The sequence below is a fragment of the Eutrema salsugineum genome, unplaced genomic scaffold (assembly GCF_000478725.1).
Source record: "Eutrema salsugineum unplaced genomic scaffold, Eutsalg1_0 scaffold_15, whole genome shotgun sequence".
NCBI classification, from domain to species: Eukaryota; Viridiplantae; Streptophyta; class Magnoliopsida; order Brassicales; family Brassicaceae; genus Eutrema; species Eutrema salsugineum.
Genome location: NW_006256867.1, coordinates 5,278,095 through 5,293,902, shown reverse-complemented (window position 1 = coordinate 5,293,902; position 15,808 = coordinate 5,278,095). Strand labels below are relative to the sequence as shown.

General features: G+C 44.3%; 4 protein-coding genes across 4 annotated transcripts; 3 read left to right on the top strand and 1 right to left on the bottom strand.

Moving 5' to 3' along the window:
• The first annotated feature begins 457 nt into the window (after positions 1 to 457).
• Positions 458 to 3,400, top strand: LOC112088074. The gene has a single exon (XM_024158227.1). The coding sequence runs from the start codon at positions 458 to 460 to the stop codon at positions 3,398 to 3,400; it is 2,943 nt and encodes a 980-aa protein (XP_024013995.1).
• Positions 3,401 to 3,406: 6 nt separating this feature from the next.
• On the top strand, positions 3,407 to 6,049 carry LOC112088073. The gene has a single exon (XM_024158226.1). It carries the CDS (start codon positions 3,407 to 3,409, stop codon positions 6,047 to 6,049), a length of 2,643 nt encoding a protein of 880 aa, XP_024013994.1.
• A 5,234-nt stretch (positions 6,050 to 11,283) lies between these two features.
• Positions 11,284 to 12,706, top strand: LOC18022174. The gene has a single exon (XM_006405055.2). It carries the CDS (start codon positions 11,472 to 11,474, stop codon positions 12,501 to 12,503), a length of 1,032 nt encoding a protein of 343 aa, XP_006405118.1. The 5' UTR covers positions 11,284 to 11,471; the 3' UTR covers positions 12,504 to 12,706.
• A 686-nt stretch (positions 12,707 to 13,392) lies between these two features.
• LOC18022173 (deSI-like protein At4g17486) lies at positions 13,393 to 14,984 on the bottom strand. The gene is made up of 3 exons (XM_006405054.2): positions 14,565 to 14,984; positions 13,887 to 14,174; positions 13,393 to 13,796 (listed from the first exon to the last, which is right to left on the bottom strand). Exons 1-3 carry the CDS (start codon positions 14,701 to 14,703, stop codon positions 13,513 to 13,515), a joined length of 711 nt encoding a protein of 236 aa, XP_006405117.1. The 5' UTR covers positions 14,704 to 14,984; the 3' UTR covers positions 13,393 to 13,512.
• Between the last annotated feature and the right edge of the window lie 824 nt (positions 14,985 to 15,808).

Sequence of the window (15,808 nt, the reverse complement as noted above, 5' to 3'; positions counted from 1 at the left end):
TTGAGCTCGGCCGAAACAGGAAAGTTTCCTGAAGGAAAAAGGAAACTTCGGAGAGAGAAGGAAAGGAACCGAGAGAAAAGGAAACCCCTCTCGGTCTCATATCGTCTAAGGCGTGCTTGAAGACCGACTTATGAGATATATATAAAGGGAGACGAATCGACATCAGAAAACACAAGTTATTCCCAAGAAGACTTAAAGACTGAGAACTCGTTACGACAGCTTCTTAGTCGCATTAAGTCTTAGTTCGTTATTGCCTATTGAAATAACCGAACTCATCTGTATTTCACCTGATTCAATCTAATAAAACCGAGCTTCCGATCTAAATTACTGTTTTGTCCCTTGTCGATATTCACATATCAACAATTGGCGCGCCAGGTAGGGGTCGAACCTACGGCCTTCTGCTTAGGAAACAGATATCTCAGATTTTTGATCGGACTTCGGAAAGATTGAATCAGCGATGGCAGACCAATCCGACGTTCACGAAGAAGAAAACCCTCTCAGGGAAAATAACATCAACGTCCAAACAGGACAAACGGGAGGAACTCCTGGAGAAAACACCGGAACTGCTGCCGAGCAAACTCCCGCAGCCGTAACCGACCTGTTACTCCAAATGTTCACTGCTCAGTTCGAAGCCATCAACAAAAGGAGCGAGGAACGTTTCAGTCAGATGGCGGCACAGATCGCCGAACTCAGTCAGACACGAACTCCTCTCCGAGTTCGGAACATCATTGACGATCTCAATGCCGACGGAGATCCAACCGGAACTATGAGGTCTGCCGCGGTCGGGTCAGCAAACCCACCAGCACCGAACTCAAGCCGAGATGCCGAGTTTGAAGCGATGAAAGCACAGCTTCGCGATATCACCTCAAAAATACATCAAGCCACAAGCGCGGCTCCGGAGATCGAGCGCGTCATTCAGGAAACACAGAAGACTCCTTTCACATCGCGCATCGCAGGGACGCCGGTCAAGCACATGGAGAAACTGAAGATGAAAATCTACGAGGGCAACTCTGACCCTCGACACTTCCTGACATCGTTCGGCATCTGCATGAACCGATACCAGTTTAAGTCCGCCGAAGAAAGAGACGCGGTTCAATGCCAACTATTTGTGGAAAGTCTGGGAGGAGTAGCTCTCGACTGGTTCTCACGGCTCGAAGCCAATTCAATCGACAGCTACAAAGAGTTAACGACAGCCTTCGTCAAGCACTTCTCCATGTTCATTGGACAGAATACCAAGAACTCCGAGCTCTGGCAAATAGCTCAAGGACCAAGCGAGAGCCTTCGCGACTTCATCCAGCGCTTCAAGGAAATCGTCGCCAACTGCACGATTAGCGACGAAGCCGCTCTCTTATGCCTTCAGAAAGGAGCTCGGATAAAGACCAGTTTCCGAACCGCGATCACGCACAACCCACCGCAGACGTTAGAAGATGCATTACACCGAGCTAATACTTACATTGCTGAAGAAGAAGAAGAAGCTGCGTACGAGCAAAGTCACTCAACAAAACAACCCGAACGTCCGAAACCCGCGACTAACGAGCCGCAGTCGGGATACGGTCGAGGATACGAGAACCGCAAGAAACTCTATGCTAACGCAATCCAACAACCAAGCAAACAGTGGAATAATAAATGGGTCCGCGGTGAAGAAGACCAAGACGAGTCGTTATTCTGCGAATTCCATAACCGTAGGGGCCACAGCACCGAAGAATGCAGGCATTTGCGAGAATATCTACTCGGCCTGTATCGCAAGGAGCCGATCTCGGTCGACGAACTCCGACGCTCAAATACGCCTAAGAGCGGTGGGCAACTCTCGATGCCCCGACCGAACAACGAACATCTCGAGAAAGCACTTGCCAAAGATCCACCAACTCCACCGGCTTTACCGACACTACCACCACCGCCACCGAATCCGCCTGCTTTGCCCGAGCAACGGAAACGGAATCGCGATGACCGAGCTCCGGAGAATCGTGCTCCTAAGGCGCGAAAACGTGTCAACATGATAATGGGGGCCATCGAAGCTTGCAGTTATTCCGTTCGAGCCATCAAAGAATACAGCAAACAAGCCGCTAGCACACCAAAAACCCCACAGGATCCTCCGAAAGGAGCGCCCTTGGTCTTTACCGAGGCTGACACAATCGGAATTCACAAGCCGCATAATGACGCTCTCGTTGTCGATCTACTCCTCGACGACGTCAAAGTTAGCCGCATTCTGATCGATACTGGCAGTTCGGTCAACGTTATCTTCAAGGAAGCACTTGACCAGCTCGAGTTGGCGTCAGATAGGATTGATCCGTTCATCGAGCCACTTACCGGATTTGATGGAGAGCGTTGTATGACGATCGGCACTGTCAAAATCTCAATCTACGTCGGCGGAATCGCAAAGATGATCCAGTTCCTTATCCTCGACAAACCGGCGATCTACAACGCTATTCTCGGTACGCCATGGCTGCACGCAATGAAAGCGGTCGCTTCGACGTACCATCAATGCTTGAAGTTCCCGACCCCCGACGGTGTGTACACACTCCGAGGAGACCAAGCCGTTGCTCGGTCGTGCTACATAAATGAGTGCAGACTCCACTCGGCCAACCAAGCTTGCGTCATTAGTTCGTTCGGACCAACTGACAAGCTCATCGTCCAAAAGACAAAGCCTAAGCAGGAATCAATCGTTCAAGTTAGCATTGACGAACTCAGGCCAGAGCGTCAAGTTGGAATTGGTGCCGAGCTCGACCCAGTCATCCGTGAACCACTCATTCGTTTCCTGAAACAGCATACCTCAACCTTTGCTTGGTCGGTAGAAGACATGCCCGGGATTGACCCGCAGATCGCGTGCCACGAGCTCAATATCGATCCGACATACAAGCCTATCAAACAGAAACGCCGAAAGCTTGTGCCAGAGAAAGCGCAAGCCGTGAATGACGAGGTCGAGCGCTTACTCAAAGCTGGATCTATCACCGAAGTTAAGTATCCAGATTGGTTGGCAAACCCTGTGGTCGTGAAGAAGAAGAATGGTAAATGGAGAATTTGCGTCGACTTCACCGACCTCAATAAAGCGTGTCCGAAAGATAGCTTTCCGTTACCTCATATCGATCGCCTGGTGGAAGCAACTGCCGGAAACGAACTACTCTCATTCATGGATGCGTTCTCCGGATACAATCAGATTCTCATGCATCCACAGGACCGAGAGAAGACATCCTTCATCACGGACCGTGGCATCTATTGCTACAAGGTCATGCCATTCGGCCTGAAGAATGCTGGAGCAACGTACCAACGACTGGTAAACCGGATGTTCGCGAGCCAGCTCGGACGAACTATGGAAGTCTACATCGACGATATGCTCGTGAAGTCGCTCATCGCTTCCGAGCACGTCGGTCATCTTCGCACATGCTTTGATATCTTGAATTAATATGGTATGAAGCTTAATCCAACTAAGTGTACGTTCGGCGTAACATCTGGAGAATTCCTCGGATATATCGTCACACGGCGAGGCATCGAAGCTAATCCGAAGCAGATCGCCGCTATTCTCGAGCTCCCCTCGCCGACAACCAAACGCGAAGTTCAGCGGCTTACCGGACGTATTGCAGCGCTTAACAGATTCATATCTAGATCAACGGACAAGTGCTTAACCTTTTACCAACTTCTCCGCGGTAACAAGCACCTCGAATGGAACGAGAAGTGTGAAGAAGCCTTCACCGAGCTAAAGGAATATCTGTCCACTCCGCCAGTTCTGTCCAAACCAAAAACCGGCGAGACACTTTATCTTTACATCGCGATTTCGGAGTTCGCAGTTAGCAGCGTTCTTGTTCGAGAAGATCGCGGCGAACAAAAACCAATTTTCTACATGAGCAAGTCCCATGACGGATCGGAGTATTGTTATCCGACTTTGGAGAAGTTCGCCTTCGCCGTGGTTATTTCTGCACGGAAACTACGCCCGTACTTCCAGTCTCATGCAATCGTGGTCTTGACCGATCACCCTCTTCGCACTTTCCTTCACAGCCCAAGTCAGTCCGGACGACTCGCTAAGTGGGCTATCGAACTTAGTGAATATGACATTGAATACCGGAACAGAACGGCAACGAAGTCTCAGGTCCTAGCAGATTTCTTGGTCGAACTCCCACCGGAGCTCGTCGAAGACAATCCGGTCGTACAACCTTGGATTCTTCACGCCGATGGTTCATCATCCCATAAAGGATCCGGAGTTGGAATACGTCTCAAGTCACCCGAAGGAGAAGTAATCGAGCAGTCATTTCGGCTCGGCTTCCCAGCATCCAACAACGAAGCCGAGTACGAAGCATTGATTGCCGGACTACGACTCGCTAAAGGTATCGGCGCCAAGCACGTACACGCCTATTGCGATTCTCAACTCGTAGCCAACCAGTTTCACGGCGAATACGAGGCCAAGAACAACCGCATGGACGCATATCTCAAAGTTCTTAAGGATATTGCTTCCGAGTTCTCCACCTTCGAGCTTACAAAGATACCTCGAGACGAGAATGCAACCGCCGACGCCTTAGCCGCACTCGCGACTAATTCCGATCCTGATCTTCGGCGAACTATCCCGATTGCAGCAATCGAGCGACCAAGTATCGAGCACCATCCGAGCTGCAATATCATTACAAGACGGCGTGACTACGAAGCCCAGCCAAACCGTGCTCCACCCCTCACCCGAAAGACGAAACCTAAAGAGGTCATCCCCGATCGCGACAACGATACGGACGAGCTTAACGATAACGAGCCCGAATCCGAGGACGAGTCCGAAGGCCAGCACGTCCCCGTCGATATTGAAGCCGAAGGAGAAGACAAACCCGAGGATTGGACCTTGGAAATCGTGGAATACATCGGAGATGGAACGGTTCCCGCAGATAAATGGGCAGCTCGGCGCCTTAAGGCTCGCGCAGCCTGGTATGTGGTCATTAAATGTACTCTTCTCAGATGGGACGCTTCTGGTGTACTTTTGACTTGTGTTCACGGCAATGACATCGCGGAAGTAATGCAAAAGATTCACGAAGGAGAAGGAGGAAATCATTCCGGAGCTCGGTCCTTGGCATTTAAGATCAAGAAAGCCGGCTATTACTGGCCTACTATGCTCTCTGATTGCGAGAAGTACACGACACGTTGCGAGAAGTGCCAACGTCATGGTCCGATGATAAATCTTCCTACCGAGCTCCTGATGACCTCGACTGCACCATATCCTTTCATGCGATGGGCAATGGACATCATCAGTCCTTTTCGCCGATCTACGACCCAGAAGCAGTACGTCCTCGTCGTCACAGATTACTTCACCAAATGGGTTGAAGCCGAAGCATACCCCGAGATCCATGGAATCGACGTCAAGAAGTTCGGCTGGAAGTTCATCATCTGTCGACACGGAGTTCCGTACGAGATCGTTACGGACAATGGAACCCAGTTCACTTCGATAATTTTCCAAGATTTTTGCGCCAAGTGGAAAATCCGACTAAGTTTCTCAACCCCGCGTTATCCGCAAGGCAACGGACAAGCCGAAGCCACGAATAAGACCATCATTGACGGACTGAAGAAACGACTCGATATCGCTAAGGGAACGTGGGCAGACGAACTCGACAGCGTCCTGTGGTCTCACCGAACGACACCGCGACGTTCAACCGGTCAGTCACCCTTCTTCCTTGCGTATGGCGCAGAAGCTATGTGTCCAGCCAAACTTAACGTCCCAAGCATTCGCCGAACTATGCTTACCCAGCAACCCGAGGCGAATGACAATATAATGATCGACGCACTTGACTTAGTCGAAGAACATCGCGAACGAGCACTACTCCGGATACAGAATTACCAACAACTTGCAGCTCGTTACTACAATAAAAAAGTTAAGGGCCGTCACTTCGAAGACGGCGACCTCGTACTTCGTAAAGTCTATCAAAACACCGAAGAGAAGAACGCAGGAAAACTTGGCGCGAACTGGGAAGGACCATATCAGATTATGAAGGTCGTTAAGCCCGGCGTTTATCAACTCATGAAGTTAGACGGAACTCCGATCCCGCGATCTTGGAACTCGATGCATCTCAAACGATACTACTACTAGTTCGCTTCGAAGCGCCAAAAAAAAAAAAAAAAAAAAAAAAAAAAAGCCTCCGAACTACTTAATCGGAGCAAAAACCCCTTTTGTACTTAGAACTATGAATGGCTTGATCCCTTTAAAGGGTACGTAGGCAGCTCGTTACCGAGTCCAGCTATAACATCAATAAAATTTTATTGTCAAGATATGACTAAGTGTTAGTTCGAAATCACAAGGGACCGAACTCCTTGTCTTTACATCGACTTCCTGGCCAGTTGTTCGATAGCATTCCACATGAATGCAAACTTAAAAGCCGAGATCCGTCTCGCGAGCACCCACATGGTGTCGTGGTTAAGCCACATATCAAAAGCCGGGCCCAGTCCCGCAGTTAAATTTCTAAGTCACCAAGAACAATAAGCCGAGCACATCTCGCATACTTAGGTTCGACTTAGAAAAACCTTGAATTCGTTTCGTGCATTTACAAGAGTTCGAATCTAATTCACTCTTCCAGTACAAAACGATTCACTTGGGTTCCCCAGGCCGAGCTCATACGCTCGCACGATAAGCCGGACTCCTCAGATTCGCACCGTAAGCTGAGTTCACAACACTCGCAAAACGTAAGCCGAATTATCGCAATTCGCTATCAAAAGATAATAATCACGTTCGAATATCTACTATATACCGATCTAATACTTAAGCGTTAATCGCAAATCTTAACGACGACATAAAGTTAAATCGAAGGTTAGATGCCGATCTACTAATCGAAAGATTTTTCTAACTTTTAAAGACAAGGAAGGAAGGAAAAACGAACGCATAAAATAAAAAGCCCCGAGAGGCAAATAGAGTCAGAACCCACCAAGGGCTCGGAATTAGAATTACAAAAAGAAACCCATGCAAGGGCAGTTAAGTTCGAAGAGTAAAAGAAAAATAGGAAGAGATTAGATGGTCTTCGAGGCAGCAGCGTTGAGTATGTCCTCGTTTGAGCCGAACTGCTCGCCCCTCGCAGGATCTTGTGCGCTCTGAGTCACATTTACGACCGGGATGTCATCTTCCTCTACGAACGGAGACATCTTCTTGTCCTCCTCAGTGAGCGCGCAAGCATCGATCGCCTTGAAGTCCTCCAGCGCCTTGGCATGCCTTGCTTCAATATCCGCAACCATTTCTGGCGGGACCTCGTACAGACCCTTCCTCCGCAACTGCTTGATGAAACCGAGGACCCCGGTGAGCTGGTTGTAGACCAAGTACGGCTTCCGAGCCCTGTCAGCATCATCCAAACTCCGAATGACCTTCTCAAGGCGTTCGCAAGCTGTTGCGTGAACGCTCCTAGCTCGATTCTTCCAGTGCACCACCATACCTTGTAGTCGCCCTTTGTCCTTCTCGAACTCTTTGGAGAGTAAATTCTGGGCCTCGGTGAGCTCGTCTTTCACCGCCTTCAGCTCTGCACTCTCCTTTTTCAGCAAGTCAACTTGAGAGTGCAGAGTTTCGTTGATTTGGAGCTCTGTGGCGAGACGCTCCTCTGCTTTGGCTATCCTTTCTTCGAGCTCGGAGACCCTTACTTGCTCGTCGAACAGGGCTACTTCATATGCAGCGACCAAGTTATTGGTCTGACTGGCGAGCTGCACAGAGGAAACAGGAATTAGAACTTATACTTGGAAGAATATCTAAGTCTATAAGGGGTAAGTAAAATTACCACAGCGGTCGAGTGAGCGATTCCCTTGTACATGTTGGGAAACCGGAGCTCGGGGACCGAGGGAAGGCTAGGTACCTCCGAGGAGATCTTATGATAGAGCTCGGCGCAGGCATCTACGTTTTCCTCAAAAGGAGTCTCCTCGTCATAGTCAAAACAAACTCGGACTCTCTTAGCCGGCCCGTGCTCTTGAGAGCCCTCGACATGATCTCTGGTTTGCCTTTTTCGGGAGTGTGAAGCTTCAGCTCGATCTTGCGAGAGCGCGAGGCCCGACTCCACAGCTGCCGGTGGATCGAGCTCGGCGGGAGTATCTTGCACCCGAGAAGAGTCCTCTGCTTTCTTACTCTTCTTCGAAGACTTCTTCTTCTTCGTCTTCCTCTGATCAACCTGATCAGGTGAGCCCGCAGCAGGTGGCAACTCTTCTGGCTGCACTTCGTTCTGTTCAGCAGCAAGGACTGGGGTCGGCTTGGCCACCTCCGTTTCCTCTTCATCAAAGAGAGTTGGGATTTCGTCAATGGAAAGCATCCTGGCAGCTCGGGAGCGTTGAGTTCGCGACTTCAGTGATTGGCGTTTGGGAGCGGTTCGAGGCTTGCTAGCTCGAGTTCTCGGCTTGCGTGGTTTTGGTTCTCGAACGGAGCCTGAAATGAAAATAAGTTTAAGGAGGAGTTCGGAGTAAATTCGGGATAAAGTGAGTAAAGATAGAATTCGATGAACATACCCGCTTTCTTAGCTCGGCGTTGTAGGATTTCTTCCCAAACCTCCGGCCAATGACGTTTACCGGCTTCGCTGAATGCTTCTTCGAACTCAGAGGTGAGTCCGGAGTTGAGAAGGAGACTCGGAAGATGACGACCTACGAAAATAAGACGAAGTCGAGTTAGCAAGCAGTAAAAGTCAAAAGTTATCTAAGTGTGAAATCATCTAATCTACCAATCGGAATCTTCCAATTCGACTGAATTGCGATGTCAGAATTGCTGACGGTGAGATCGTTCATTTCGATATAGAAGTACTGGGACTCCCAATCGTTGAATTTACTGGGCTTAGGTCCCATAACTAAGTTCTTCTTCGGCTTGGCAATGGCGGCGAAGAACCACTCCTTGGACTTATGGATATTGACCGAGAAGAGGTCTTCGAAAATTCGACTCGATGGTACTTCGCCAAGCTCGTCGCATAAGGAAACGAACCCAACGTAGTTCGTTATTGAGGCTGGCATCACCTGTGTGAGAGCTACGCCGCGCCGATTGCAGTATCCCAGTAGGCGAGAGGGAATGGGGAAAGAAAGCCCGCACTGAGTGAAGTACGTCAGATAGACGCAAAGGAAGCCTTCAGGAGCATCCCACGGCCGATCTCTAGCCTCCGGAATGATGAAAATAATCTTGTCCGCAAGCCCGTTTGCCTCGAGCACGGCTCGAACGGCACCAGGAGAAAGGGAACAAGAGGGCACGTTGTTGGGACGAACTACTTTCCGCCTCGGAAGTGGTGGCGAAGCATGAATAACCGCCTCAATGTTGTCGACTTCAGTATCAACAACGTTCTCCCCCTGAAATTCTTCCTCGATCTCCTCGATCTCGGGGGTGTTAGCATCAACGTTCGGTCCAGCCCGAGCTTCCGTTTCGCGAGCCTCTGCAGTCAGATCTTCGGTAGCTTCAATTCTAACTCTAGAACGGCTGCTGCTAGCTTCTGCAGATCTAGAGTTCTTACGAACTAATTGGGGAAGATTGCTTTCTCCCCGTGATGAACTTGACTGCTGAGGGTTTGAAGAAGAGGAGCTCGGCTCCGAGGACTCAGGGTGGTCTTCCGGAAGAATTTTATTCGAGGAAGAATTAATCGAAGAGCTGGAAGACATTTTAGGGTTTCGGAAAGAAGATTTGAAGGAAATAAAGAACAGTTTGGAGATCAACCGGAAAGTTTGAAGGTTGATTGGAAAAATCAAGAGTTCGCAGCGGCGGGAGTTGAAGAAACGAGAGAAAACGAAGAACAAAAACTAGAGAGAGAAATAAAATCTAGAGAGAAGGGAGAGCGGCGTACCTTATATATGCTTGAGGCGAGAATAATGAATGCGAAAAGAAGAGTTACCCTTTATACACAGTGGGAATCGTGGGTTCCTCGATTTTCGCGAAAAACCCGTAATTCACGCGCCTCATTGAAGATAGGCGTGAAACGTCCGGAAATGCGAAACGACGACAGTTATCGAGCTCAGTTTGTGATCCAATAACCGAAGAATTGAGTTCAACTGAAAGTCACCTCCTTTCACCGAACTGAGGGGGGGGCTAACTGTTGGAGGTGAAAACCGCACCCCGATTTTCTCCGGTACAAACTGAGATCGGCGAACTGTAAGCCCGGTTTACGAAGGGATGTACCGAGAGAAGATGGGCCGAGCGAAGATGGGCCGAAGATAGCCCATTAGACCGAGGTCGGTGGGAAACCTCTCAAAGGAATAGAAGATTTCCTTGAGCTCGGCCGAAACAGGAAAGTTTCCTGAAGGAAAAAGGAAACTTCGGAGAGAGAAGGAAAGGAACCGAGAGAAAAGGAAACCCCTCTCGGTCCCATATCGTCTAAGGCGTGCTTGAAGACCGACTTATGAGATATATATAAAGGGAGACGAATCGACATCAGAAAACACAAGTTATTCCCAAGAAGACTTAAAGACTGAGAACTCGTTACGACAGCTTCTTAGTCGCATTAAGTCTTAGTTCGTTATTGCCTATTGAAATAACCGAACTCATTTGTATTTCACCTGATTCAATCTAATAAAACCGAACTTCCGATCTAAATTACTGTTTTGTCCCTTGTCGATATTCACATATCAACATCTGGTATAAACAAAAAAGTATCTAGTAATGCACCAATCTCGCAATGAATTGGTGTATGGTGGTTCCATATCAGTTTGACATTTTCAAACCTTTTCTTTTGTTAGCTAGAACCCAAAAAAGAACAATATTGATTAAATAAAAGTATACATATAGTTAAAGGGATAATAACCAATGAAGACAATTTTTTTGTATATTGCTTAAATAAATTTCACATGTATGATCACAAATAAGAAACAAGGATACATTTCGCATCAGTTGATAAAGATGGTCTCTGTACGAGGGATATGGTTTTCTTTCTCGTTACATTTAGAAAAATTCATAAATAATAAAGAAATGTTAATCTTTTTTTTTTTTTTTCTGTTTTGCTTATCCCACACGTAAACAATACATAGACTGACAATTTAACACATATTATTCATGACAACTTTTATGATTTTGTATATGTGAACTCAATATCTTAGTTTGAATTGATATATTTATTATTTTCACAGATCACACAGTTCTATAAAACAATTTAGCGAACACTAAACAGTGGATGAACGCCTAACCATATATATGAGGATGCGTAAGGTGGACGAGTTATATTAGGGAGTGAAAAAATCAATGTTGCAGTCATATAGAAAAGATTGAGGAAAAAGACTAAAGTCTAATTGGCTTCCAAATAACTGAACTAGGAGATAATGTGCATAGCCATAATGTGAAAACTAGTATAAAATACCAATGAACGTCTGTTTCAGTCTAAAAAAATTATCCACAAAGTTGCTTTAAAATAAAAATTATCTGCTTGACCCACTCTTTTGAATTTTCACAACATGACAACTCATTTTCAGACACATAGGCACACTCACTAATACAAATATACATAGATATATACTTCACCAATAACATATCCATACTTGTGTTTTGTAGGCATGTGATCAACCAAGATAAGTCAAATTGAGAGATACATAAAATGAGAAGAATCTCTCGTGGCTCCTCCTCCCCTTTGTCCGCCTGTTTCCACCCTTCCACCACCGCTACCACCGACGAAACACCGTCGTCTCTTCCATCACCGTCAACTCCATCGTATTTCTCCGGCGACCTCCCAAATCCCACCACCACTTGCCACTACCATACTAACATCGGCGTTTTCTTTCTCTCCTGGTCTCAGTCTTTCCTCCGCCGCTCTCTCCACCTCCATTACTACTCTTGCCACTCCGCAAACTGCTATCTCCACCATTCTCCGGATTGCTACCGCCACTCTGTTCCATTCACTTTCCGGCTAGAAATCAAGCCTTTGACCTTCTGGAGAAAACATGGATCCAAGAAGATATCAAGAAAACCCGATATTCGGGTCGTTTGGGACCTGACCAAAGCAAGATTTGGATCAGGACCCGACCCGGAATCCGGATTTTACGTGGCTGTCGTCGTATCTAACGAAGTGGGTCTTCTTGTCGGAGATTCTCTGAAACAGAGACCGAAGAGGCAAATCTTGGTGTCTAGGAGAGAAAATCTGTTTGGAAACAGAGTGTACTGTACGAATATCAAGATTAAAGGAAAACTCAGAGAGATTAGTATAGACGTTAAGGTTAACAACGATGCTAATCTCCGGTTTAGCGTAGACAATAAGAGTGTTTTGAAGATTAAGCAGCTTCAATGGAAATTCAGAGGAAACGCTAAGGTCGTGATCGATGGTGTGAATATACAGATATCGTGGGATTTGTACAACTGGCTGTTTGGTGACAAGGATAAAGTCCCTGCCGTGTTCTTGCTCCGGTTTGAGAATCAAGAAGTGGAAGGAAACGATTTGTTGATGATGAATAAGCGAGAGCGAGACGACGTCGTTTTGCGGAAAGAGAACTCTCGAACGGCGTCATTTTGGTCGTCTTCATATCGTCACTGGTCTTCTTCTGTGATGGAGTGGTCCACTTGTAAAGAGGAAGAAGAGAGGAGCTTTGGACATAAGAGTTGGTACTCTTTGATTGTTTACGCTTGGCGGAAGTAAAAAGACAATATTTTTAGTGTGAGAATCATAATTTTTGTTTTGTCTTGTTCAAAACATACCAGAAATATACTTACAAAAACAAAACAGAATAAACAATGTTTAGAAACCAAAACTAGAACTAGGGTGCAAAGTCTATAGGATTGTATTAAAACAGCAAATGAGTTGTTAAGAAGTGTAATTTTGTGTTAGATCAGTATTCATTTTGTGACAAAGTATCTTTTGTGTTATATCAACTTCATGTAGTGACTTAAGTAGTAATGTTTGTTCTTCCCTTTGCAACATGAGCACACAGTTCCATTGCTGGTTTAAGTAAAATTTTGAAGACAAAGAAACAAATACAGATTAGAATGAAGAACCAACAAGAAGTATAAAAGATCCTAAGACGCGGCTGTATACGTCATTTGGTTTAGCTCCAATTTGACATAACAAAATGTATAATAAACTTGTATACTACCTCACATCATTTGGTATGTTATTCTCTAGCACAGAAATCGGATCATCTGACCGTTCAAAAGCCTAGTTGGCATCCAAATAGATAAGCAGCCAGAAAAGATAGTGACCTCAACACATCTTATCAAAAAGAAAAAAATAAGGTCAACAAGAAAGTTAACTTGGTAGCTTTAGCAGCTTTTACAATAAAATATGGTTCTCGATCCCTAACATTTGGTGATGTAACAGCAATGCAGAAATGTGTATGCTAGAAATTGACCACAAAGAGAGTCAATGTGCTTAGAACTTTAGTATAGAGATTCAAATGAGAGATAAAAACACATACACAGATATATAAAAATTCATTTTCTTTTTGTACATTCTCATAACCTCTCTCTTCTATAAGTAATTGTACCAAGAAAAAAGTGATCTACACCCCCAAAAGATCAATAATAATAACTTTAGAACAAAGCACGAGCATGCCCATGTATTGATTGATACTTTGCTTGGCATTTTCCTCTGTTCTTTTGTCCTTTTTCATAAACAATAATTAAATGTTCAAAATGATGATGGACAAGAATCAAGTCTTGACGCTTACGCTTGACGAATTCTGGTCTTGATCTCTAGTTGCAATAGGCGCACAGTGTCTTTGTTTCTTCTTAGAACTCGAAGAAGAAGGATTGTTACCGGTTGATTTAGCTCGAATATGTGATCTATGATTATCAGGTGTCGAAGATGACGAAGAAGAAGAAAGCAACGGACCTGGTCTTGATCTGTTTCTCTGTTTCTTCTTCTCTCCTTCTCCTACACGTCTCACTTTTGCCTCGTTCAAGCGCGGTGGTAACACACAGTTGCAAAGAACCCCTACACAATTCAAGAAACAGAAAGCATTACTTTTGATGATCTTTCTTTATGGCCGAAACACAACAAATATTTCACTTTGATTTCGTTTACCTAAGCGAGCAAGTCGGTTTACCCATCTAGGGATTTGTTTCTGAGTAAGTTTAATACAAACTTCATTGCAAAAATGGTTGCAGTTTCTTGTGATGAGATGGTACTTGTTTCCTTGATACTCTTCAGCTAGTTTCTCCATATAAACTCGGACTTCTTTTGCACCCATGTCTGTTTGACCCACGAGAATCGATTTCCTAAACGTGAAACCTGGACACTTCTTTGGCTCCACTTCAAAGATACCTGTGCTCGATGATTCATGTGCTCCAAATGCATATTCAACTCCATGAACTACAAAACATTATACAACCAACAATGATCAATTAAAGCAATACAACATCTAACTAAACAACTAATTACAGAAGGCATTCTAAACACACAAACTTCTGTTCTGCAAAAAGTGATTATAATTATCCCTAAATTCAGAATCACAAATCATAATTGTCAATAGGGTTTGCACAATAAAAGCTCCAAGATTTGAAGAATCCATGAGCAATCAAATCATGTTCTTAGCACCAAACCTAAGGTACTTATATAACCAAAATCAAAATTGGGATTTTCTTCAACTATGGTCAAATTCTAATCGGTCCCAAGTCACTATCTAAGCAGCAAAACAAGTAGATTCGAACAGAAGAAGCCAAACCCAGAAAATTGAATTTGAGAAAAGAAAAAAATACTCACTTTCGACACCAGAATGAAAGACACCGAGTCCAAGCCAGTAACCATAAACATTCATCGGAGTCAGATCGTAGACATTCAGATAAACCGGAACCGAACCGGATTTCTTCTTACCCTTAACTAAACCGCCCCAGCACAACATCTCTCCCACGGCTCAATACATCACACCGATCGGGAACCGGAAATTTTGGAGACGTGAAAAATAGAGAGAGACCCAGAGGAGAAGAGCAGATCCGGGATTTAATTAAAGATGACAACTTTAAAGGTTTCTTCGTCGTTTCATCTTCTTCCAACTATTTGTGAAGTTTCTGGGAAAGTGGGTTTTCTATTGCAAAAGCGAAAGAGAGCGTAATGTTCTTGCCTTGTCTGGTCGATAGATGTTCTTCGACTTTAACATCCGTTTCTGTTAATTCACTGAATCCGGTATTCGTTTTAAATGCGGTAAGATGTTTTTTTATATATATTCAGTGACCACTAGTCCATTTGCATTTATTTTCTGGGTCGCTTTTGGTAAATAGTAATAAATTAGAAATTTACAAAAGATATGCTGGTAGTTTATAGGTTTTTTTTTTTTGAGAGGGTCTATCTTTTAGGAATCTTGTTCTTTTTTGTCTATAAGGGAAAATTATAACCAATTTTGTTTTACTATTCCTATTTTTTAAAAAATACATTTACAGGTTAAGCATTCAGCTCAGAATTCAATCTTATCAAACCTGGTTTATAAAAGTAAGATATAGATATAAGTCTTATACAAAATTAATATATATATATATACATGAAATATAATAGCATTGGAAAAAGGTTATATTAATCATGAACTTTTAACTTGTCACCTAACACATCATTAACAATAAAAATCAATATAAATGAAAAACTAAGGAAATAGATTTTTATTTTTAAGTAATATTTTTATTTATATTATATATATAATTAAGGTCATTCCAATTTTCAGATTCATATTGTGATATATTTTTATCTTTTTTTGTCAACTGATATGTTTTTATCTATTCTACAATGTTTTCAAATTACAGTTTTTGAATTAGTACTAGGAGAACTCCTGCACGTAACATGCAGATTTTTTTTCAATTATATAAAATTGATAAATTTTTTTGTATTTTCCTAAAAAAAATATTATTATATATTCTGTGTTAGTATATAATTATAAATCAATTAATTTAAAATATAATATCATTAAAAATTAAGAGTTTATACAAAAAATCAACAACATTTTTAATTAAATTATAACA